Source organism: Carassius carassius, chromosome 5 (assembly GCF_963082965.1).
Source record: "Carassius carassius chromosome 5, fCarCar2.1, whole genome shotgun sequence".
In the NCBI taxonomy this organism is placed as follows: Eukaryota; Metazoa; Chordata; class Actinopteri; order Cypriniformes; family Cyprinidae; genus Carassius; species Carassius carassius.
In genome coordinates this window covers 28,565,492-28,591,647 of record NC_081759.1, presented here as the reverse complement: position 1 = coordinate 28,591,647, position 26,156 = coordinate 28,565,492, and the positions used below count along the sequence as shown (strand labels likewise).

The following is a 26,156-nucleotide window of genomic DNA, read 5'->3' as shown; positions in this document are numbered from 1 at the left end:
TAATGACTCTGAACTATCTAAACCGTTCACTTTGTTACAATATTCTGTATGTTTCTGTGCCCACATGTGATGTTGAATTTAGAAATGTTGTTGCAGATGTTTGAAGGTTGTGGTCCATCTGTAGTTGATTCAACTATGAGTACAACAAAAATGATTGTAGTTATCACTCCAACAAAGCTTCAGTGTAAAAAGACCTCATATTTAGTAAATGTGCAGAACAGAATGTTTGATACCATGTAAAGATCCATACTTTTCTTTTTTGCTAGTGTTAAACCAGTATTTTGGACTGGTCTGCAACCTTTATAAGTGTAATGCTGTAATACAATTAAGGGACAGCAACACTTAAGCCAAATAGAGGAGAAGATTCTAAATAGCTGTTTGTAATGTTTAGTTTCAATATATGGTATGATCAATGTAATCTTTCATTCTCCAGAATTATACTTCATCGTAAGATATCAATACAGGTCAGTTTTCATAAGAAATCATTGAAATCTATCTGCTGAGATTTTTTTTGCTATAACATCTCTACTTGCTTATCATTTAATATGTATTTTATGTCATTATACTCTTTAATTAATAAGGGCACAGTCGTCATCTTCTTAATATCTGTAACAATCAAGTTCACTCATATTCAGAATGATGTACCAACAGTATTATAATCATTTACAATTAAACCTTTTCAAATAACCAATTACCAACATTCTTTTGTTTTCATCAGAAGAAAGAAACTCCTATAGGTTTATGGAACAAATTGAGGGTGAGTAATGATATATAGTTTTGGTGAACTATCCCAACATTTTTTTTTAAGGGGACAGCTTTTTCCTCTCTTTTTTTTTTAATTTAAAACTGATATGGGTGATGACTAAGGGGGCCCAAGGTATGCCAAGAAAATATATGCCACACAATTATTCCACCACTACAAGCCTAAACTGTTAATACAAGGCATGATGGATCCATGCCTTTATGTTCTCTGACCCTGCCATCTGAATGTTGTAGCAGAAATTCAGACTCCTCAGACCAGGCTAACTTTTACCAGACCAGGCTAACTTTTACCAATCTTCTTTTGTCTAAATGTGCTGAGCCTGTGAGTCAAACCTTAGCCTTAGTTTCCTGTTCTTATCTAACAGGAGTGGCACCCAGTGTGCTCTTCTGCTGCTGTAGCCCATCTCATGTGTTTTGTGTTCAGAGATGCTCTCCTGCATACCTGGATTGCAACAAGTGGTAAACCCTAGAGATGGTTGTGCATGAAAATCCCAACAAATCAGGAGTTTCTGAAATACTCAGATCAGCCCATCTGCCACTAACAACCATGCCACGTTCAAACTTCAAAGTCACTTAAATCACTTTTCTTTCTCATTCTGATGCTTGGTTTGAACTTGGGTAGATTGTCTTGACCGTGTCTAAATCCCTAAATGCATTACGTTGCTGCCATGTGATTGGCTAGATAGATTTTTATATCAATTTCCAGCTGAACAGGTGCAGGCCTACCTAATAAAATGGTGAGTGTATAATGTATGTATGTGAACAGGGCTCATGAACATGGTCAAATAAACAGGACAGTGTTACATTGTGACGGAGTTCATGACTGGGATGTTATTAGACATATTTTCCTCTGACTGTATTCATATATATATAGTCTTTGTTTACAGTTTTATGAGTAGTTTTCCTTTTCTGTGTGTCACCTCGGGTTATGTGGGGGTGAGACAGTCTGACTCACAGGGTACAACAACAGAGTAACTACTTGTCTTTTGAATTTGAACAAATCTATGTTGGAATGGAAATATCTATAATTTTCAAGAGAATAACATCTGTTGTCATTAGTGAATTTATAAGGCATATTTTTTTCTTTAAAGGATCAATAATGGAAGTTTACCTTTAACAATGTTTATATTCATTGTAGTCATCAAGTCATTTGGATTTTTATGTGCTATACCATTCAATAAAATCAGTAATATTGTAAGATATTATAACTATGTAAAATAACTATTTCTATATTTAATATATGTTCTGTTTCAAAATAATATAAAATGTAATTTATTTCCATGATGTCAGATTAGAATTTGGCAGCCATTACTGCAGTCTTCAATATCACATGATCCTTTAGAAATCATTCTAACATAATGATTTGGTGCTAAAAAAAACAACAACAAAACATTTATTATTATTATCAATCAACAGATTTGCTGGCTAATATTTTTGTAGAATTTGTTCTTTCTTTTTTTTCAGGAAACTTCAATAAATAGAAAGTTCAAAAGAACTGTAAGAAATAGATTTGTTTGTAACATATTTATGTCATATTGTCATTTTAGATGAATTGTCATAGACAATTTTCTATTCACTTTCCTGTTTCCTTTGTTATATTTAAGCTTGTAATAATGACTTTATAAGTGGGAAATTTCACATGAAGGCAGCATAAGCTCCTCTTTGCTTACCTTTCATTTGTCCGGAACTGTCTGTGTGTCGCACTCTGTCTCAAATGTCTGGATTAGCTGTATGTTGTTGGAATTTAACTTAAGGTATAAATTAACATGACAATGACTTTAGTCTGTCTTTGCTGATGAAAAGTGATTTATTTTGAAGGAAAAAAAAACCTGCTGCCCCTAAAATTGAGTAATTCTACAGCATGTTAACAAACACCAGCCAGTGCAATTTGTCACGTCTAAGTATAAAAATGTCTAGACTTGTAACTTCCACGGTATCTGCTTAAAGTATCTGTTGACAGTCTTGTTTTTCTACCATTTCCCATCAATTTCCGTTGTAAAAATGCCACTGTGTTTTGCCCCAGACGATGAGACATCAGTCAGCCAAAGTCTGTCCCACATTTAGTTGATGTTTGACCAGAACTCTCCTCCCTGGATTCTGAAGTGACTCGTGTATCCGCTCAGGCGTGATTATAGCCTCTGTGACGTAAGTCAGGACCACTCTGCTCTTTGAGCACACACCCTGCCTCCAGACCACAGTACTTGCTCTCTATGCTGCAGTAAGCAGGTTTTAATGTCACATTGAGGGTAAGCTTTGTTGGGCTGAATGCAAATCTTGCTGCTCTGTGTCATCAGACTGTTATAGTGATTATTCTGACGTGCATTGTTTTTCATTGACAGAATGAAAATCACTTTTGCCTTATGGCACGGTGCTCCATCGTGCTGGAAAATGCATTGTTCTTCACCAAACTGTTGTTGGATTGTTGGAAGAAGTTGCTGTTGGAGGGTGCTTTGGTACCATTCTTTATTCGTGGCTGTGTTTTTGGGCAGAATTGTGAGTGAGCCCACTCCCTTGGATGAGAAGCAACCCCACACATGAATGGTGTCAGGATGCTTTACTGTTGGCATGACACAGGACTGATGGTAGCGCTCACATTTTCTTCTCCGGACAAGCCTTTTTCCAGATGCCCCAAACAATCGGAAAGGGGCTTCATCGGAGAATATGACTTTGCCCCAGTCCTCAGCAGTCCATTCACTATACTTTCTGCAGAAGATCAATCTGTCCCTGATTTTTTTTTTGGAGAGAAGTGGCTTCTTTGCTGCCCTTCTTGACACCAGGCCGTCTTCCAAAAGTCTTCGCCTCACTGTGTGTGCAGATGCGCTCACACCTGCCTGCTGCGATTCCTGAGCAAGCTCTGCACTGGTGGCACTCCGATGCCACAGCTGAATTCTCTTTAGGAGACCATCCTGGCGCTTGCTGGACTTTCTTGGACGCCCTGAAGCCTTCTTTACAAGAATTGAACCTCTTTCCTTGAAGTTCTTGATGATCCTATAAATTGTTGATTTAGTTGCAATCTTAGTAGCCACAATATCCTTGCCTGTGAAGCCATTTTTATGCAACGCAATGATGGCTGCACGCGTTTCTTTGCAGGTCACCATGGTTAACAATGGAAGAACAATGATTTCAAGCATCACCCTCCTTTTAACATGTCAAGTCTGCCATTCTAACCCAATCAGCCTGACATAATGATCTCCAGCCTTGTGCTCGTCAACATTCTCACCTGAGTTAACAAGACGATTACTGAAATGATCTCAGCAGGTCCTTTAATGACAGCAATGAAATGCAGTGGAAAGGGTTTTTTGGGATTAAGTTAATTTTCATGGCAAAGAAGGACTATGCAATTCATCTGATCACTCTTCATAACATTCTGGAGTATATGCAAATTGCTATTATAAAAACTTAAGCAGCAACTTTTCCAATTTCCAATATTTATGTAATTCTCAAAACTTTTGGTCAGTCATGTGGCGTTGTCTTTGCTCTTAAATATAAAGTTTCTCTGTTGCCATATGGTTCCATAAAGAACCTTTCCATTTCACAAAATGTTCTTTGTTGTGGAAAAGGCTTCTTCTGATTCTCAAAATGTTCTTCACATGGTTCTTTTTTTTTAAATTTAAGAACTGTTTAGAAGAGTTGGGTGTTTTGGGGAACTTTCTATGTTGTGAAACCCTTTATAATGAAAGTTTCTTATCAAATGTATCTGTGTGTTTTTAAAAAAATGGATGCTGACATGGAGTGCAACAGCTTGCTTTTTCTATTTTTTGCATGTGTATTTTAGCATAAAATGCCTATGTGAGTTTGAGCAACTGCGCATGCCCATTGTGGGTTTTTAGAGCTGCATGCCTATGTGTAGCCAAAAATGTAATATCTGCCTGTGAACTCAGTGTGTGTGTGTGTGTGAGAGAGAGAAAGAGAGAGAGAGGAGCTCTCATGCAGTCATTTCCTCAGTGACTGAAAGCAAACATTCTCACTTTTCTTAAAGGAAGTGACTCAACTCACTTTCTAACATTGCCTCTCCATCATCCTTCTCTAACAGTTTTTTCTTGCCCACTGGCCGATTTTACTGTCTTGAATTTTCCTTTTGTCCCATCTTGTTTATATGCGTATTCTATAAAATCATTTTCTCTTGGGGTTTCTTTCATCAGGGTCGAATTTCTAATTTTTTCCTCATCTGGTAACAAGAACACACTAAATAACAACTTGTGTAGAATTTACCATGAAACCATGAGCATAACCACCATAAACATTGACCCCATAATTACAAATTATCACCAACAATATTTGAAATTCACACCGCTCAGTTTGTTGTTATTGTTTTGTTTATTCTTTAGAGACAACTGACCTCAGTCTTCCAGTAGCAAATTCAAGAAGTTTTCATTTTTTTCACGAAGCCCACTTGCATTCGCTTGTTTGGTTGCTTGTAGCTTGCTGCTTTTGATTTCTCTCCAATTTTGCCACTTTCTCTCTTGCACGTTTGGGTTTAATAATCCCTTCTATCGCCTCCTTGGACTCACTTTTTGGTCATTCCATACAATAGAACGACTTCTGACACCATGTTTTGTTTGTTTATTCTTCACAGAACAGAACAGTTATTCTCATTAGTGTCTTCCTTTTACACTACATCTTATAACTTAACCCATTGACCTCTGCCCCTGGCACACCCAATTAAAGCCCCATGCATTATAATAGAGTTAAAAAAAAAAAACTTACATTTGAAGGTTGCTGGTGTTCCTCTGCGGTCTTCAAAGTAGGCGGGGTTTACAGTTGCAGAGCGCGAATTCCCGGGCAAAGCCTCAGTTTTGAGTTGAAAGAGAGTGCGGTATGAAGCATGTAGCGAAACATGTAATATTTATGAAATGTTATAGAAATGTTAAACAACCGACAACAATATCCAGTGATGCCAACTATTTGACTGCTCAAATATGGCTGTTTTTATTTGAAAAGTGGCATAGACATACAATAAATTTGAATGTATGCATATTTTAAAATATTATATAAACGGGTTAAAATGATCACTTCCTCGAATTAGACCTAGAATTTCCTTCACTGTTCTAGGCAAGAAACGGTTACCTACGGTCTTGGGTTGAAGCCAGTTTGCTTGTCTCCAGCTTATCCAAGCTGACAACAAGTGTCCCAACATCTCTAAAACCAAGTTGGAAGACCAGTAAACCAGCATAGGCCTCTTCAGCAGAGGTGTTAAAATCAGAAGTGGTAAATTGACCTATTTCTCCGCTTAACTATAAACACTAGGCTACAAATTCATTAGTGTTGCAAATGCAAAAGTTATGGCTTATTTTATTTTAAGTCTTATTTGTGTTAACTGACCGTGACAGCAACGAATAATCGCGCGCAGCAGCGTCATCGGGCGCTTGCTGAGTTCGAAATAAGGGGAAAAAGAAGGTGACGAGAAAAGCACCGACATCAAACCCTCTGTGAGTCCCGCTCCTGTACTACTCTGGCCCAGCGCCAGCTCGGCTGCCCGTGGATTGGCTCTCGCTTTGCCTCTCCTCCTCTTAAACGTTCCCAAACTACGAAACGCACACACGCTATCCACGCAGCGACTGAAAGTAAGCAGAACTGCTTTAAGGAATGAGGAGTTTTTCACCTTATCCAATCCCAGGTTGCCTTTTAAAACATGTAAGAATTTTAAAGCGCCTTTTAAAAATGTCGCAAACGACCTCGATGATAATCTGTATTTTTTATCCACCAAACCGGACGTAATTTTTAAAGTTTCTCACTTGAAACGGGACAGGAAGGCATCGGGAAAACTTTCTGCGCGAGGACTTTCATAGCCAGCGCTGCCTGGGAAGAGAGCGCGTGCTTGAGTCCTACATTTTCCAAACCGGGCTCCAGCAAAACGTCTTCTGCGGTCTTGCGCAGAGGGACCGCCTGATCCGCTCAAGCTTTTCGGACATATATTGTGGGTGGTAGCGTGAATGCCCTGTGTTTGCACTGAGGGATGCCAGCATGCCATCTCTGATTTTCTCCCATCTGCTCCTCATCTGGCTCGCGCTCCAGCGGTTGGCTCTGTGCGGAGAGCGCGCGTCGACTCGCGAGCGCTTCAAAGTGGTTATCGCGCCACTCATCTGCAAACGGACATGTCTGAAGGGCCAGTGTCAGGACACCTGCGAACAGGGCAACAACACGACCCTCATCGGTGAAAACGGACAGTCGGCGGACACACTGACCGGGCCGGGCTTCAGAGTCGGTAAGTAAAAGTTTAGAATGATTTTTATTCGGTTTGGTCTGATGATAGGGCTACTCACGAACACTATTGTTAATGTTTTTGCAACACTTGGATGAAGAAGGATCTTAAAGGTATAGTTAACCCAAAATAAAAATTCACCTTGAATGACTTTAGTTCCTACTTATTTACTTAGCCTCATGTTGTTCCAAACCTGTATTACTTTATTTCTGAAGTAAAATATTAGTGACTGAAACCGTCAGTCTCCATTCACTTTCATAGCATCTTTCGGCCTAACGTTTCTTTTTATGTTTCACCTAAAAAAATAAGTCATGCAGATGTGAAAGTGTGAATAATTATTATTTATTTTTTTGAGTGAACTGTCCCTTTAATATACAAACTTTGTGGTTGTATATGTGGCACGTGAGTCTTTGAGTGGAAAAGCAGTAATAACTGCCTCACTTTTTCTCCGTCTATTTCTCTCTCGCTCTTGGTAATGGTTTCTGCATATTGTCTGGTTGGCAGGGTAGCTCTCGCTCTGAGCTGTATCAGATTGGATGTGGTAAGGCATGGTGCCATAAAGTCTATGCAGCAAGATCTGCACTGCTCACACACATATTATCTTCTCTTAAACTCACACATACTGTACATTCACATTTTCTTTGTCCACATAAATAAACAGTCACAGTCGACAGACTACTTAAATAGTTTGTGTGTGTATTTTAGTAAGAGAGACCCCCCTCTGTAAGGACTGGTGTACCAGTTTGTTATTTCAAGTACAGAATGCCAGGAGCTGATATGCTTAGAGAGTATGTCTGTAAGTGTGTGTGGGTATGTTTAGCTCAACATGTTTGTCATTGGGTTTTCATCAGTATTGCGATGCAAGTGTTGGTTATTTTAGTTCTGCCTCTCAGCAGGTTCATTTGTTGTGTTGTCTTTCTTTCCCTCCCTCTTGCTCTCTCTAATTTTGTCTGCTGGATGCCCGTGTGCTTTTGAATGTGTCAAGTCTAAAAATAAATAAATGTGGTAAAAATAAAGGAGGAAGCTGAGTCACTGCTGAGTGAAAGCTACATTTATGGAAGTCTGAAGAAGTCCACACACATCAAGCTCTAAGACTCTGTCCAAGAGCATCTGTGGTTCGTGGTGTGTGTGTGTGTGTGTGTGTAAGGATGTGGGGTAGGAGACTTGCTTTCTGAATAACAAATATCACATCTGACCCTTATTCTCTGACTTGTTGAAATCTAGTTCTACAACAAGCAAAGCTTTATAATTAGACACAGGTAACAATATTAATTGTTTGAATAATTAAACAAATAATAATAATAAGCTTAGAAGTCTCAAAATATACCTGAAAATATTTTTTATATAAAAGTTTTTCTTTCTTTCAGTCATGGTAGTGTATATGTGTATCATCATAAAAAGTCGAAATCGATTCATATTCATTTACAATATTTACAAAAAACATCTTTTTTAGAAACAAAGCTGTGATTTGACAAAGTTAATTGAAAGCCATTTGTACATCCTAAGTAAATAATGAATCACATCCTCTAACCCTAAACCTAACTCTCACATACACTTTTTGATGAATTTCTCAACACATTCTCAAACTGTTGTTCTTTCAAATAAGTCATTTTGTTTGAATGACAATTTGAGAATTTTTTTTACAGGATTATGAGAACAGACAAGAAGCACCCAAATGCTCTTTTATAATGCTACCCAACGCACTGGTTGAAGTTTTTGTTGTTGTTATTTAATTTCAACAGACCTGATTTTTTTCTTAAACCTTTGGTTCTAGTAAGTATTGATGGATTTTCCATTAAGTTTATTTATTGTTGAACTTCGTTATATCTTTGTTGTGGGTTCATTTGTAGGGAGAAGGATGCCATTTAATTTGATAATAATTTTTTTTCTGTTTTTTTAAAAGAGAGGGAGTAAGGGAAGGATTTGTCTTTGGATTATTTTTCTTTTGAAGCTAGGTAAGTTATGTCACCAATTTTCAGTAAGTGTATATTTTCTTTGTTTCCCATCCTGAAGTCTTAAGTTTGTATCCCACTGATTACCTAAAAAAAAGCCTGTTACATCTTTTTACTTTGAAACCTGGTGGTGTTGTAATTTGTGCTTGTCCTGGGACCCGGAGATGTACGTTTTCCCACTCTCTCCTTGCAAAATATGTTACCTTCCTTTTCCTCCCCTAGACCAAAAAGGGGGATCGTAACAGTTAGGGAATAATACTCTTCTTGCAAGGTCTTTCAGTCGCTAGCTTAGACTTGTCCAGAGTTCAGAGTTGGTGTTCACAGGAAATAACCACTGCCGCTACACTCAAACTGTGTTAGAGCTGTATAATCATCATCATTAAAAAAAAAACCTTTATTTTAATGCCAGCAATAAAACTTGTCATTAGGTTTTTTACATTTTACTTAAAGCCTGACTCAGCTGTCAAGATGATACATATAACATTTTTCTCTGACTTAGTCTTTGTGGTTTCAGTCATGGAATGCACACACTGTCTGGAGGATCAGACACCTAAAGACATACTCACATGTCGACTCATCTTATTTGATATGCTGAGTCTTTACCTTTTCTTTTTGTTAAAGTTATACTCCACCCCAAAATGAATTTTTTGTGATTAAAGTGGTTATATGTAGCCTGGTAATACCAAACTCTTCTACTTCGCTTTGCTTCGTAGACGGTGTCTGGAAGGGCATAATTGACAGGCGTTTACTTTCTCGGGGGGTTGGGGGGGGCACTTGTCTGAAGTTTAAAATCATTGGTGTACCCGTAAGCCAATCACATAACTTTTGGTTATGATGTGTATGCGCTGGCTCAGCCGCTTCAAACTTCTGCGGTAAACACAGGTATGCTGCTTCAGTTGGCAAATTCTGGGAATATTCTCCACAACAGAACGAATAGCATTCCGTGTCTCCGTGTCCGCTGTTGTTTTCGATTTCCCTAACCTAAACTACAATCTTAAACTCGGCGCTTAGCGTCTACATCATGGCTCTCAGCCAGCCCTCTGTTCATTGATTGGCCGGCTGTTGCGGAGCCGGAGGAAAGCTGGGAGATGGTTTGCTATCTCAGACTGAGTAAAGGTAATAGAAGCTAACTGAAATTGAGCGGAAGTATGAAGTCTTACGTAGTCAGGCTAGAAAATTTGAAATTGCATCATATGATCCCTTTAATCTCTTACCCCTGTGTCGTTCCAAACCTGTTAAAGCTTTGTTTGTCTTCGCATCATAATTTCAGATATTTTGGATGAAAACCGGGAAGCTTGTGACTGTCCCATTGACTGCCAAGTAAAATACACTGTCAAGGTCCAGATGACAGATGGACTATTCTGACGATGTCTTTCATATCTTTACTGGGCCTTGACAGTATAATTTACTTGGCAGTAAATGGGACAGTAACAAGCCTCCCGGTTTTCATCCAAAATATATCTTAAATTGATTCTGAAGACAAACAAAACTTTTATGGATTTGGAACGACATGAGGGAAAGTGATTAATGACAGCATTTCTATTTTGGGGTGGAGTAATTGTCACCCAAAAATCTAAATTTCCAGAAATTGTACTCCCTCGGGTCATTGAATATGTAGATGAGTTTGTTTCTTCATCTGAACAGATTTGAAGAAATTTAACATTACATCACTTGCTCACCAATGGATCCCCTGCAGTGAATGTGTGCTGTCAGAATGAGAGTTCAAACAGCTGATGAAAACATCACAATAATCAACAAGTGATCCTCACAACTCACACAAACATGGAGCTTTTATCTTCATAAGATGTTAATTGATGGACTGGAAGTTGTGTGTTGGATTATTGTGATGCTTTTATTAGCAGTTTGAACTCTCATACTGACGGCACCCATTTACCACAGAGGATCCACTGGTAGTCAAGTGATTTAATGCTAAATTTCTTCAAACAAACTCATCTGCATCTCGAATGGCCTGAGGGTGGGAACATTTTCAGCAACTTGTAATTTTTGGGTAAACTATTTGTTTAATATTTGCTTATTTAATGGCAGTTTCATTAGCAGTTGGTTAAAAAACTGAGAAAGCAGCCTCCTTTACTCTTTTTGTATTCCTGTGTCTGTCTGTCAATGCCAGGATCTGGGTTTTGTGGTGAGAGGTGTGTAAACTCCAAACCATCCTCCACTTCTGCAGAGTGCCACAGAGTGCCCAGTAGAACGATGCGAGCATGCCACAAAAACACTACCCAATGCCTATTTCAGTCTTCATTCACACACAAACACATACACACACTGCCTCTCTTTCACATGTAGGCGTCACATATTTTCTTGTATTTCCGTGACTTCTGTTCATTTCTTTAACTCTGTTCTTCATATACCACAGCCTGTGATCCCTCTTTACTGTGGAGTGCAGTGCTCAGTGTATGCTGTGAGAGTGCACACAATAATAAGAGCCAGATTTATTACATAACTAGATACAAGAAGTCTTTGGGGCTAATCAGGTTTTATTCCTCCCCTGCTCCTATACATGGAAAAAAATCCATGCAGAAAGCCACAAAGGAGCAGTTTGAGAGTGGAAAATGTGTCAGAAATCCAGTTGAACATTCCAGAAGAATGCCAAACCTTGTGTGTTTCTGAGCGCGTGAGTAAGTCATCTACCATTTGTTGTATGAAGTGCAGTAGTTATTAGTTTCTGTGTCATCAACCTCTGGTTTCTCAGTCCTTTCCCTCTCGCTGTCCTTTTTATCTAACCTTTGCTTTTTTGTGGATCGTATTTCCCATTCTTCCTTGCAAAGTTTCCCATGCATTTCTTATGCAGAAGATTGAAGAGCAGAGTGAGATGCAATTGGCATAATTGGTCTTGCCAGTCTAAGACTTTGAAACCTCAATTAGAGGTTGTGTTGGAAAGTGATAAGAGAACACTGTGTATAAGTGAGAGTCTGTGTTTGAGGGAGAGGTGGTAGCTGTGGGCTTTTTTAAAGGGCAATATTGAAACTCAGGCCCTTAAACAAGCATTCTGGTTTACTCTGAGTAAACTCACTGCTTTTCACTGTGAGAATGAGGCCAGTTATTTAAAGCAGAGCAGAGGAATGTCTGTATATGTATGTGTATTTGTTATTGGCCGCATACTCTAGTTATACACAAGCAAAAACATCTGAAGGTTAATGGTAGACAAGGTTTTTGAGTGATAGGACTAATTTAATTATTCTACATGCTTCATTGATGCTTTTTAGCATTATAGACTTCTCCTCCATAATCATTTTGTGATGCTTAGTATTTAAAGGCAAAGTTCAGCCAAAAATGAAATATCTGTCATAATTTACTCAAACCTGGATGACTTTTTTTCTTCTGAAGTACAGTCGTGGCCAAAAGTTTTGAGAATTACATAAATATTGGAAATTGGAAAAGTTACTGCTTAAGTTTATATAATAGCAATTTGCATATACTCCAGAATGTTATGAAGAGTGATCAGATGAATTGCATAGTCCTTCTTTGCCATGAAAATTAACTTAATCCCAAAAAACCCTTTCCACTGCATTTCATTGCTGTCATTAAAGGACCTGCTGAGATCATTTCAGTAATCGTCTTGTTAACTCAGGTGAGAATGTTGACGAGCACAAGGCTGGAGATCATTATGTCAGGCTGATTGGGTTAGAATGGCAGACTTGACATGTTAAAAGGAGGGTGATGCTTGAAATCATTGTTCTTCCATTGTTAACCATGGTCAGAGGTGGGTAGAGTACCCAAAAACTGTACTAAAGTAAAAGTTCTTCTAGAAATATTTACTCAAGTAAAAGTAAAAGTACTTGTCTTAATAGTAACTTGAGTAAGAGTAAAAGTATCGGATAAAAAATGTACTCAAGTAGTTAGTTACTAGTTACTTTGGGTCATATATACTGAGCCTATTTTTATTTAGATATATAGATAAAATGTATGTGTGTGTGTATAAATATATATATTTCATCAGCCTTTACTCCAGTCTTCAATGTCACATAATCCTTCAGAAATCATTCCAATATGTTGATTTACTATCAATGATTTTCTTTTTATCTTTCTATTCATTAAATAATCCTAAACAAAATCTCACAGGTTCCAAAAAAATATTAAGCAGCAAAACTGTTTCCAGCACTGGTAATAAATCAATATATTAGATTTATATTTTGAATGATCATGACTCTGAAAACTGGAGTAACAGCTGATGAAAATTTGGATTTGCATCACAAAATAAATTATATTTTAAAGTGTGTATTATATATGTATAAATAACCTCTGACACAGAGAAGAGAGAAAACTCCTCACATGACTGTTAAGTTACCGAACATCTGAACATAACGAACCAAATGCACATTGACGGATCGTCTTCTGTCTGCACGCAGAAGTATATTTCTGCAAGCGTAAATATTGTGGAAATATCATAATTAATTGTGTCTAGGCATATGGGGGTCATCATGTGACATACAGCAGCCACAACAGCATATTGGCAAATTATTATTAAGCATTATTTATTTATTTTTTTTCATTTTTATTAGAAACATTCCCAGACGCATGAACTATATAATGAAATATCTCGATTCTCACATTTCATAGATTGTTAATAATGATAATATGCGATGGTCAAAGTAGCCTAATTATGTAATTTATTATAAAACCCTGTCTGTTTACTTAAGTAACAGATATAGGTGTCATGCCATAACATATTTTTAATAAGACTGACTTTATATTAAATGTGAATTTTAATTAAAAGTTAATGTGATATAAAAATTGCTATTAATCTTTCATTGTTCAGAAAGAGAGCAAATAACATTTACATTACCAAAGATCATTTTCACTGACAGTCTAGAGTTCAGTCACTCTCAGAAACTCCCATTAAAATCACTGAACCTGTTAACACTGTGAAATCAATATCTTAATTACAGATTCGTACACACATCTGCACTTTGTTGTTTCTGACGAGAGAATTTGCCAGAAAGAGGTCTCCAGTTGAGCGAGTGAAGGAAACACCGGCATTTTAGCCATGACTCATCTGAACGCCTCTGATTGGCCATTGCATTCAAAAGCTCAACATAATCTTGTGTGATTGGTTATAATGCGCAACGCTGTAAAAACGCATCTATCTCTGGCTCAGCGCCAGCAAGCGATCACAGATCTGAATTTAGCAGCTGATGATATGACTCGCTGAACGTACTCATGCCGGTGTGATTGTATTAAAATTAATAGAATCTTAATCGGCTATTTTTTATCTTTTAGAAGCTGCATTCAACTTGACTCCCTTCTGTTATAAGTCACACGTACAACAAACTAATGTCACAGTGGTATCGTGTACTGTAATCGAATGTAGCCCAAGTTATTACCTGTTGAACAGTAGACAGCACACGCAGTGTTCATCTAATAAGGATCTCCATCGCAAGCAAATAATAGCCTTTGCAGATTTGCTTTCAATTCAGTGCAGTTGCATAGCCACGTTTTCAATGCTGCTGATGTTAAACGTTACAACTCTGAGTGAACCGCTTCAGACTCTCAGCGCGTGTGGCAGGGAACTCAACGAATCATTCAAACTGATTCATGAACCAATTCACTCATTTGCCAATTGGTTTGATCAAGCCTTTGAACAGAATTGACTCAAAAGAATGAATCATTCGTGAATGAGCATCGCTCATTGTCCAGTAGACGGCGCGTTTGGAATAAACTGAAGCATTTATAATATTTATTGCATTAAGATAAAGTAACGAGAGGAGCGTCGCCCATAGTAACGAAGTAAAAGTACAGATTTTTCCCAAAAAATTTATTCAAGTAAGAGTAAAAGTAAACATCTTTAAATATACTCCAAAAAGTATTAGTTACCCCAAAAAATTACTCAAGTAAATGTAACGAAGTAAATGTAACTCGTTATTACCCACCTCTGACCATGGTGACCTGCAAAGAAACGTGTGCAGCCATCATTGCGTTGCATAAAAATGGCTTCACAGGCATTTACATTACATTTACATTTAATCATTTAGCAGACGCTTTTATCCAAAGCGACTTACAAATGAGAACAATAGAAGCAGTCAGGTCAACAAGTGCCATGACAAGTCTCAGTTAGTCTAGTATAGAACGCATAGGTAGGTTTTTTTTTTTTTTTTTTTAATTAAAAGACAAGAAAAGGAAAAGTGCTAGTGTTAGTTGGTTAAGTGCAGGCGAAAAAGATGAGTCTTTAGCTGTTTCTTGAAAATGAGTAAAGACTCAGCTGTACGAATTGAGATTGGGAGGTCATTCCACCAGCTGGGGACAGTCCAGGAAAAGGTCCTTGAGAGTGATTTTGAACTTCTTTGGGATGGTACCACAAGGCGTCGATCACTTGCAGAGCGCAAACTTCTGGAGGGCACATAAGATTTAACCAATGAGTTTAGGTAAGTTGGTGCCGTGCCAGTGGTCGTCTTGTAGGCTAGCATCAGTACCTTGAATTTGATGCGAGCAGCTACTGGTAGCCAGTGTAACCTGATGAGGAGCGGAGTAACGTGAGCTTTTTTTGGCTCATTGAAGACAACCCTCGCTGCTGCATTCTGGATCAATTGCAGAGGCTTGACAGTACATGCAGGAAGGCCCGCCAGGAGAGCATTACAATAGTCCAGTCTGGAGAGAACAAGAGCTTGGACAAGAAGTTGGGTTGCTTGTTCTGACAGGAAGGGTCTAATCTTCCTAATGTTGTATAAGGCAAACCTGCAGGACCGGGTAGTTGTAGCAATGTGGTCTGTGAAGCTTAACTGATGATCCATCACAACTCCTAGGTTTCTAGCTGTCCTCGAAGGAGTAATGGTTGATGAGCCCAGCTGTATAGAGAAGTTGTGATGAAGCAATGGGTTAGCTGGAATCACCAGGAGTTCTGTCTTCGTAAGGTTAAGCTGAAGGTGATGGTCATTCATCCAGCTAGAGATGTCACTCAGACAGGCTGAAATGCGAGCAGCTACCGTCGGGTCATCTGGTTGGAATGAGAGGTAGAGTTGGGTGTCATCAGCGTAGCAGTGATAAGAAAAGCCATGCTTCTGAATGACAGATCCTAATGATGTCATGTAGATTGAGAAGAGAAGTGGTCCAAGTACTGAGCCTTGAGGAACCCCAGTAGCAAGGTGGTGTGACTTTGAAACATCACCCCTCCAAGACACACTGAAGGATCTGTCAGAGAGGTAGGACTTAACCCACAGGAGTGCTGTTCCAGAGAGGCCCATCTTTCTGAGGGTGGACAGGAGAATCTGGTGATTAACAGTGACAAAAGCAGCAGAAAGGTCCAGTAAGATGAGTACCGAGGATTTTGAAGCTGCTCTTGCTAGTCGCAGGGCTTCAGTAACCGAGAGCAGAGCAGTCTCAGTTGAGTGGCCACTTTTGAAGCCAGATTGGTTGCTGTTCAGGAGGTTGTTCTGTACAAGGAACATAGAAAACTGGTTGAACACAGCTCGCTCAAGTGTCTTTGCAATGAATGGAAGAAGGGATACCGGTCTGTAGTTTTCAAGAAGCGCTGGATTTAGAGATGGTTTCTTGAGCAGTGGGCTTACCCGAGCCTGCTTGAATGCTGAGGGAAATGTTCCAGAGTGAAGAGAGGAGTTGATAACGTGAGTAAGCGAAGGTATGACTGAAGAAGAGATCGCTTGAAGGAGGTGAGTGGGGATCGGATCAAGTGGACAAGTAGTAGGATGATTGGACAGGAGAAGTTCGGAGACGTCCATCTCTGAGAGTGGGGAGAAGGAGGAGAAAGAGTGTGCATCGGTCATTGTGAAGTTGTCCTCAGTCTGCGGTGTGGAGAATTGGCCGCTGATGGATCTCGTCTTATTTGTGAAGAAAACTGCAAAGTCGTCCGCTGTAAGAGTCGATGGAGGAGGTGGTGGCGGCGGATTAAGAAGAGAAGAGAAAGTCTTGAAGAGTGTCCGAGCGTCACAACAGCTGTTAATTTTGTTGTGGTAGTAGGATGTTTTAGCCGTGAAGACATTTGCAGAGAAGGAAGAGAGGAGAGACTGATACACACTGAGGTCTGTAGAGTTTCTTGATTTCTGCCATTTCCTCTCTGCAGCCCTGAGTTTAGAGCGATGTTCACGAAGAACCTCAGACAGCCAGGGGGCAGATGGGGCAGTGCGTGCTGGTCTAGACAACAGTGGGCAAAAGTTGTCCAAGCAAGATGTTAAAGTGGAGCAAAGAGTGTCCGTAGCGCTGTTCGTGTCCAGAGCAGAGAACTGAGAGAGTGCAGGAAGCGAGGATGAAACCACAGAAGATGATGGCGAGATGGAGAGAGTGAGTGTAGGTTCCGTCGAAAGGTAACCTGCGTTGGAGTGTGAGGCACTTCAGGAGTAAGTGCTAGGTTAGCAGTAATGAGGAAGTGGTCTGAGGTGTGCAGTGGAGCAACTGAAGAGTTGTCCACAGAGCAACAGCGCGTGTAGATGAGGTCCAGTTGGTTGCCTGATTTGTGAGTCGCTGTAGTAGACACTAGCTTGAGATCAAATGAGGCGAGCAGAGTTTTGAAGTCAGCAGCCTGGGGTTTATCTAGGTGGATGTTGAAGTCACCAAGCAGTACCAGAGGAGTACCATCTTCAGGAAAGTTTGATAGCAGCACATCCAACTCCTCCAAGAAGTTTCCCAATTGACCTGGGGGACGATAAATGACCACAAACTGGATTTTAACAGGGTGGGTTACAGTAATGGCATGTGATTCAAATGAACCAGTACCTGTAGGTGATGGCTGAAGATCAAATTTCCATTCTTTTGATATAAGGAGACCTGTCCCTCCACCCCTCCCAGTGGTACGAGGAGTGTGGGAACAAGTGAAATTAGTGGAGAGGGCTGCAGGGGTGGCAGTATCTTCAGGTTTGATCCAAGTCTCTGTCAGTGCCATGAGGTTGAGACCGGAATGAGTAGCAAGAGAAGAAATGAAGTCTGCTTTGTTAACTGCAGACTGGCAGTTAATAGGATATTGTGGCTACTAAGATTGCACCTAAATCAACAATTTATAGGATCATCAAGAACTTCAAGGAAAGAGGTTCAATTCTTGTAAAGAAGGCTTCAGGGCGTCCAAGAAAGTCCAGGTGTGAGCGCATCTGCACGCACAGTGAGGCGAAGACTTCTGGAAGATGGCCTGGTGTCAAGAAGGGCCGCAAAGAAGCCACTTCTCTCCAAAAAAAACATCAGGGACAGATTGATCTTCTGCAGAAAGTATAGTGAATGGACTGCTGAGGACTGGGGCAAAGTCATATTCTCCGATGAAGCCCCTTTTCGATTGTTTGGGGCATCTGGAAAAAGGCTTGTCCGGAGAAGAAAAGGTGAGCGCTACCATCAGTCCTGTGCCATGCCAACAGTAAAGCATCCTGACACCATTCATGTGTGGGGTTGCTTCTCATCCAAGGGAGTGGACTCACTCACAATTCTGCCCAAAAACACAGCCATGAATAAAGAATGGTACCAAAGCACCCTCCAACAGCAACTTCTTCCAACAATCCAACAACAGTTTGGTGAAGAACAATGCATTTTCCAGCACGATGGAGCACCGTGCCATAAGGCAAAGGTGATAACTAAGTGGTTCGGGCACCAGAATGTTGAAATTTTGGGTCCATGGCCTGGAAACTCCCCAGATCTTAATCCCATTGAGAACTTGTGGTCAATCCTCAAGAGGCGGGTGGACAAACAAAAACCCACTAATTCTGACAAACTCCAAGAAGTGATTATGAAAGAATGGGTTGCTATCAGTCAGGATTTGGCCCAGAAGTTGATTGAGAGCATGCCCAGTCGAATTGCAGAGGTCCTGAAAAAGAAGGGCCAACACTGCAAATACTGACTCTTTGCATAAATGTCATGTAATTGTCGATAAAAGCCTTTGAAACGTATGAAGTGCTTGTAATTATATTTCAGTACATCACAGAAACAACTGAAACAAAGATCTAAAAGCAGTTTAGCAGCAAACTTTTTGAAAACTAATATTTATGTAATTCTCAAAACTTTTGGCCACGACTGTACATAAAGTAAGAAAGGTTTTTTTCTTTTTTTTTCTTTTTTGTCTATGCAATGAAAGTGCATCATTGACTTTTATTGTATAGCCAAAAAAGTTCTTCAAAATATGTTTTGTTTTTCAGAGTTTTCATTTTGTGGTGAACTATCTCCCTTAGTCCGGACAGGATGAAAACGTGGCTATGAGGGATAGACCACAGTCTTTACAATGATACATATTGTGTAAAGATATTAGATCACGTAATTTAAAAACTCACAACTTTCAAAACTGTTTTATGAAGTTTGAAAATGTGTTTAAAAATATGTTTTGTCAGCTGAACAATTGACATGTTAATCAACAGTACAGTCCATTGAACACACTGTGCTTATATCCCTCACAGCCTTGCTTTCATCCCTGTCAAAAAATAAATATGGCTCAACCCTGGTCCCTGACTAAGGAAGGTCCAAGACGTTTAAATATTACTGATTAATAATATCACAGACTAATTCCACAGACTAATCATAGATCAGCAGAAGGCAGTGATGTCAACCGTTATGTTTGAACCCCTGGTTTTATTGAATCTGCCTATTTGGAGGACAAGGACATCATTTCTGGTTTTCTCTTTAATTGGTACCCAGGCAAACGGAGACACCAAAACATCAATATTTTCTCAGTCAGACTAAACCTTACAACTTCAGTTAAACTTGGACAGATAAAGCACCACATCAAGACTTGTTTGATAATTCTGGATTCACAGTAACACGCTCAAAGAAAAGGCACAAATAGCTTCCAAATACATTTATATTTTCAACAACTCTCAAAAAAGAAATTTCCAATGAGTCATTTCATCATAGTCTTACTGTATTGTATAAAAGTTAATGTTTGCAGTGTCTGGCCTATTTTCCCTCTGCACATGAAATTTCCTGTAATATTCCATTCTAAATGTCCCCTTTCCTCTTCCTTTCTCTCCATAAATACACAAATACCTGTCAAGCGCTGATGATGACATCACAGTCACAGTCTCCTCACATCTGTCACATCTGGGTTTCAGAATCTGGAACCTCCGCTGTTGCCAAGGTTACGACAGTTCTGGCCCTCATGCCACTATGTATAAGAAGCTTACAGGATGCAGTTTCATAGCAGGAAAATGTAAACATTGAGATGAAAGGAAAGGCCTGCATTGGTTTGATGTTTTTATTTGATGTGTTTGTTTGTTTGTTTTGTAAGATCTGTGGATGAAAGTTATTTAGAATTTTTTTTTTTTAGCTCAGGTTAGACTCTTGACAAAAGTGGAGGTGCTTTGAAGTAAGTTTGCTGTTTTGGAGAGCTGATTTGTGCTTTTTGGAAACAAACAGCTTTTAATGCTACAGTAGGAAAATGTTTGAAAGAACATGTATTCATGAGAAAAAGGCATCCATACATGCTAGAATGTTAATATTTGTGTTTGTGTGGTATTTGTACGTGGGTATGTTTATGTATGTTGATATACAGTATTGTACATGCACATTCCCTTTCAGTAAACACTCACTCTTCTCTTTTCTAGACTTTTCTCCAGACTCTAGGTGACCTTTTTTTTTTAAAGTGTCTCTGATGGTTTTATGACTGTCAGGTTTAACACACTGCTGATAGTGATTATATATAGTTAGTGTATTTTTGGAAAACTTGGGTTAAGCATTACAATGGGTGTGTGCTTGTTGTTTTTGTTATTGTGCTTCCCACAGAAATAAAGGCTTTTGTCAAGAAACTTAATTAGGTTGACTATTCTTTTGCCCCACCTTCTGTTTTGACACTAATGGCCACTTTTATATTTTCCATATGTTTGTGTTTAGAACACTAAATTATAGTTGCTAACATACAATTTAATGGGAGGGTTTGTTGCTGTTTTTGCTAGTATCTTTGTTAGCAGATAAAGTTAGTTGGTATTGATGTGTTAGCGGTTGCGTGAAGTGCTATATCTTCTAGATGATAATTGAAGAAATTTGTTAAATTAGGCAGTGTAATGAATTTCAGTACTTTTTATTCTGTTCAGAGTAGAACTGTCATTCTTTCATGCCTGCAGCTCTTTTACACACTATCATGCAAAACTTTCAGTCAGTAAGATTTTCTTTTAAAAGAAAGCAGTAAGAACATAGTAAATTTATCAATCATGACATGAAAGACATTTATAATGTTACATTTATAAATATCTACAGTATTTCAAATGAATGTAGACTTGGTGAGCACAAGAGAAAAAAATCTTACCAATCCCAAATGTTTGATAGTGTGTGTGTGTGTGTGTGTACTTGTATAATGGTTTGTTTTTTTTTACATTGCATGATATAGGTAGTGTTTTACTGATGTTTTTGGATCAACCTCATGACCTTACTGATTTATTGAAAGACAGGTCAGTGGTTCTTGCCCATCCATATTAGGATTACCGCTTACTGCTTGTGTGTTTATTCAGTCCAGTGCCAAAGTAACCTGTTGGCCAAAGTGTCTGCTTGGTCATTTGCAGTTTTTCTTGCATATTTTAAATGTTTATTTTATAAGCAACGTTAGATTTGTAAAAAATTGGGCAAAATGAAACTCTTGGTTGGTCTTTTTTTTACCTCTCTCCTTCCTCTCATCATGTTTAAAGGGGTCATGAACTGAGAAATTAAAATTCCATTAATCTTTTGATACAAAACAGGTCATTGTGCTATAAAAACATTATTTGAGTTTCAGAACTCAGAACTTTCTTGTTAGTCTAAAAACAGCTTATATTGAATACCTATTCGCCCACATAGTAGGTAACTAGGTAAATGATAAGAGTGGCAAATGAAGGTCTAAGCAGAAAACAAATGATAAACTTTATATTTAATTAAGTGCCAGACCACGTCATGTAAGAATTTGATCCTTCACTTCATTTTACTACAAATTAATTTACTAACAAGGCACAAATCGACCCAGGATTTTCAGATCGATTTAAGCTAAATGACGATGCTGTGCCAACTATATTGGATCAGATGTCGCATCACACAAGTGTGAGTAACTGTTTTTATTACTTGGTCACTATTGCTTTGTCTGTTATTACAGATCGTTTGATATGAGTATTTATGTAGTTTTAACCTAAATCACAGCAATGTACATCTGTGAAGAATGTAGGCTGTCAAACACACACAACTGTTAGCCAATCATAGCAGTGGGCGTTTACTTCTGAATCGACAATCCTTCACACCTATTCAAATTTAGTGTTCCAATGAGTGGGTCAAAACAGGACAGAAAAAAGTCTATTACTTCTAAATTATGATGTTTTTTGATGTAAAAAGCTTGATAGCTTTTGACCGTTTAAATGGGTCAGTCATCAAACACTCTGGCATGTAGGTGTTGAAGCTTCTCTGAACTGAATAACCCTGCAGCTGAAGCATACATGACTAGTGTTGACTGGTGCTAAAGTGATTCATCTGTGTGAGGAGGTGGCTGGGGATAAAAGCACTGGTGCTTTATTAATGAAAGAGCGAGGCTTTCGTATAGAGAAAAAGAGAGACTTATATGTATATAATAATTAATATATAATATTAATATAATAATTAATAAAAGCTTGAGTGGATTGTGGTTAAGTGATGAATCTTTCTGCCAGGGAGAGCCAGTGCTCTGTGTGTATGTGTCTGAGCTTGCTGGCCTTTGCACCAGGGTATCTGAGGAATGTGAACATTTCTTTGCTTTTACACCACTGTACAAATGGTACTGTACCACAGCACTCATGGGTGTCTTTCTTCCTCTCTCACACACACCTAAGGGTCTAGTTCCTGCTCTGCCACTGGTGCATTAAAGGAAAACTGCTTACAATTCTTTGTGTGAATATTTGAAACAGTCTCATTTTTTCCTTTTCCACTATCTGTCATTTACTCATACCTCCATTCATTTTTTTAGCTCCTTCCTTCTAAACCTCTGAAACAATTATACATAGTTATTTCCTTTGTTTTGAAAAAAAAAAAGTTTATGGCCAGCGGTTTGCTCTGTGCGTCCCTCAACAGTGTTCTGCAGCAGCATTTCTAAACAGCACTGTTATTACCTCGCTAGTGAGAAATGTCATGTGTAGCCTTTACGTTGCTACACTATATAGGCTAACTGATAAAATCGACAGGGCAGTGCTGACCACACCTTTTTTGCAAACTGTGTGACCGTTATTACAGTTAACTATGCGAAGTGATATGGAACTATAATGTGATCAAGAAAGCTGCATGGAACTACGTTTGTTGTGCGTTTCCCTGAAATAATAAAGTTCAACCTCAGAACTTTCGTCAGCCAATCAGATTCAAGGATTCAACAGCCCCCATAGTATAAAGACATTTATTGAACACAAGATGAGAACAGACAGACAGAATTCAGTTCTATACTGAGGAACAGAGATACAAAGCTGACAACAATATTTTTTTAACAGGTTTTGATGGAGAGCGCTAAAGTTTGCCTTCTTTGATGATTTGTTCACATACACTGCCATTCAACAGTTTGGGGTCAGAATGTTGAAATAAAAATGAATGCACATTAAATTGTTCAAAAGTGTTAAAAAATTATTTCAATTAAATGCTGTTCTTTTGAACTTTTTTTCAAATAATGCTGAAAAATTTTATAAAGAAGTGTTTATTAAAAACTAAATCAGCATATTAGAATGATTTTTAAAGGGTCATGTGACACTGAAGTTTGAAGTAATGGCTGCTTAAAATTTTGCTCTGCCATCACAGGAAATATTAATTGTAATTATTGATTTAAATAATTTTAAAATATATTAAAATAGAAAACAGTTCTTTTAAATTGTAATAATATTTCACAATATTACAGCTTTTACTGTATTTTTTATAAAATATCTGCAGCATTGGTGAGTATAAGATTAAACATTAAAAAAAAGTATAACATTTAAAAAAAAAAAAATGTAAAAAAAAATATATATATAAAAACCTTATCAACCATAAACATTTGAAAGGTGACTTTTATATATAATTTGCCTTGTGCTCAATGTGTGTTGCTCCTCTATCACAGAGTCACATAGAGATTGCAGTTTTATTGCTAAGACAATGCTTTTTAATATCTCAAATCACGAGACTAAGGTATAAATCATTTACATTAATTTAGAATCTGTTAAGATTGTTAGTTCTTAATGAAACTTCAGACTTGATGGCAGACTTTGGTATCTTGGTAAATCTGAGCATAGTCTGAATTATTATTAAATAATTTATTAATTATTAAAAAAATAGTTATTATTGAGAAGGAGAGGACAAGATACTTGTTTATTTTTCCTCAGTGAGAAATTTAAAGCATAACTCTTAGTTTGCTCTCTAATCATATGGCTGGCTGCAAGCGATGACATATTACAGACATCTCATATGCAATTTTGTCTTGGCACAGGGTGCTTTTTTAAATGAGCTTTTAGCTGGCATTTGACTGAGGCTAAGGTTGCTCACTCTTAAGTGATTTACATTGAGTATAGTATGACCTACCCCCACAATATAATACATTACATCAACTAGAATGAATTAGTATGGTGGCCAGAACAAAAATAAAAGTATTTTAAATATTTAACTGGTGAGCAAAGACATTTTAAGAACACAATCCGTAAAAGGTTATTTATTTTCCTTGTGTGTCTCAGATTAAGGAAGCCGTTCAAGGACCTGATTTGAACCCTGCTGATTTATCCACTGCTGTGGCAGGTTTATGGATTCAGCTGCCTGCTTTTTATACTGAGGTGTGAGAAAGCTGATATGAAGCTTTCAGCTTCTTACTGTAAATACATAGTGGTTTTCAGACAGGCAGTGGATTAGATGAGCACAGCAGACACACCCCCAACTAACCCGCAGAAAATCATCAGTCTGTCATATCATGTACACCCCACCCATTAACACACACACACACACACACACACACATACACACACATATTGGGTCTGTTAAATCCATTAACTTGCTCTTTAGCTCAGACATAAGAAGCACACGGTGTGTTATAATATTTCTAGTGTTTTAGTCAGTGTTCTGGGCTTTCTGAGATTAAAGTAAATATTTTATAAGCAAAAGAAAGCTAGTCGAAGCAGATCTAGACAATCAAACTAAAATTTTGGTTAGAGAGCAAGATATACTACAAAAGCACCACATTCCCTGTGAACTAAACGCTGCTGGGAAAAGTCACATGTATGCGTCTGAGTTAGGGCTGTAGTGAAGTCTAAAGCTGTATTTTTGAAACCTCTGTCTGTCTGGAGTACTGCAATTAACTCAGCAAGCACAGACACACTGAGGCATCCCCCCCCCCACCCACACAGAGACAGCTTCACACACACAAATCTACACATGGTTATGAATATGTCTGCACTTCATAGGCAAAAACAAAAGCTTCCACACAAAAAAAAATCACTCACAGCCATATATACACCCTACACACCCACATAGGCAATAAAGCTCCACGGTACACATGCACTCACTGACACAATGGCACTTTACATTCAGTGTGTCTCTGCTATGATTAGCCTACCGGACATTTAGAAAGGTAGGAAGAAAGCAATAAAGTGAGAAAAAAACCTTTTTACTTTTCATGTTCTACTCATGTGGCCGTTTGTTTTTGTTTTTGCTAGAAATGTTTGTTTGCATCTGTATTTTCTTGGTTTTGCTTTAAGTGTTTCCCTCTCTCTCATAAGCACATTTATATAAAGTCATCCTATTTTTATGTAAAGTAAGAAGGCTGGTGGTGTGGAAGCTTTAATCAGTGCGAGCGTGTGTGGGTGGTAATCATACGCACGCAGACAGAGTCCGGCCAGCTGTAATTGTTTCCGCGTGTTGTCCTCATCAAGCTACAGGCGAGCCACAGTTTGCTACTGCCAGCCTGATCATATGCCTTTGTGCTCTTCAAAATGTCCTCTGGTTGTCCAGTCTGGAATTTCGGTATTGTTTTGGACATCTGCTGTCAAGATCTTTGCGGTGCAGCATTAACTTCATGGCTGTTGGCTCAATTGTGGCTTGTATTTCTTTCTAAAATTATTTTAAAAAGTTTACTTTTATGTTTGTTTGTAAATTGTGTTCCTGACAACATGTTCTTCCATATTATAGTTAGTCTAAAACCTTTCATTCAGGTGTCACCAAATATACTCTTGAATAATTTATAGAGTAACTCTTCACAGAGTTGAACACAAAAACAGAAAGACACTGGATTTTTCTCTCTGAAACCACCGTGAGCTGGTATTAAATAATGATGCCAGTGTTCCTGAATAATCTGGTTAAGCCTGGCTTGATACTTCAGCCCACATAAGAGCGCTCTAACCAGACCACAGTCTGACATGCCACAATATAAAATAGATACTCTGAAT

At 38.4% G+C, this 26,156-nt stretch overlaps 1 protein-coding gene across 1 annotated transcript in view; it reads left to right on the top strand.

Moving 5' to 3' along the window:
- The first annotated feature begins 6,285 nt into the window (after window positions 1-6,285).
- LOC132141164 (latent-transforming growth factor beta-binding protein 3-like) overlaps window positions 6,286-26,156 on the top strand; it is a 52,879-nt gene continuing 33,008 nt past the window's right edge. Inside the window, exon 1 of the mRNA XM_059550458.1 lies at window positions 6,286-6,967. Coding sequence (XP_059406441.1) covers window positions 6,727-6,967 — 241 coding nt within the window. The 5' untranslated portion in view covers window positions 6,286-6,726. The remainder of the gene's footprint in view (window positions 6,968-26,156) is intronic.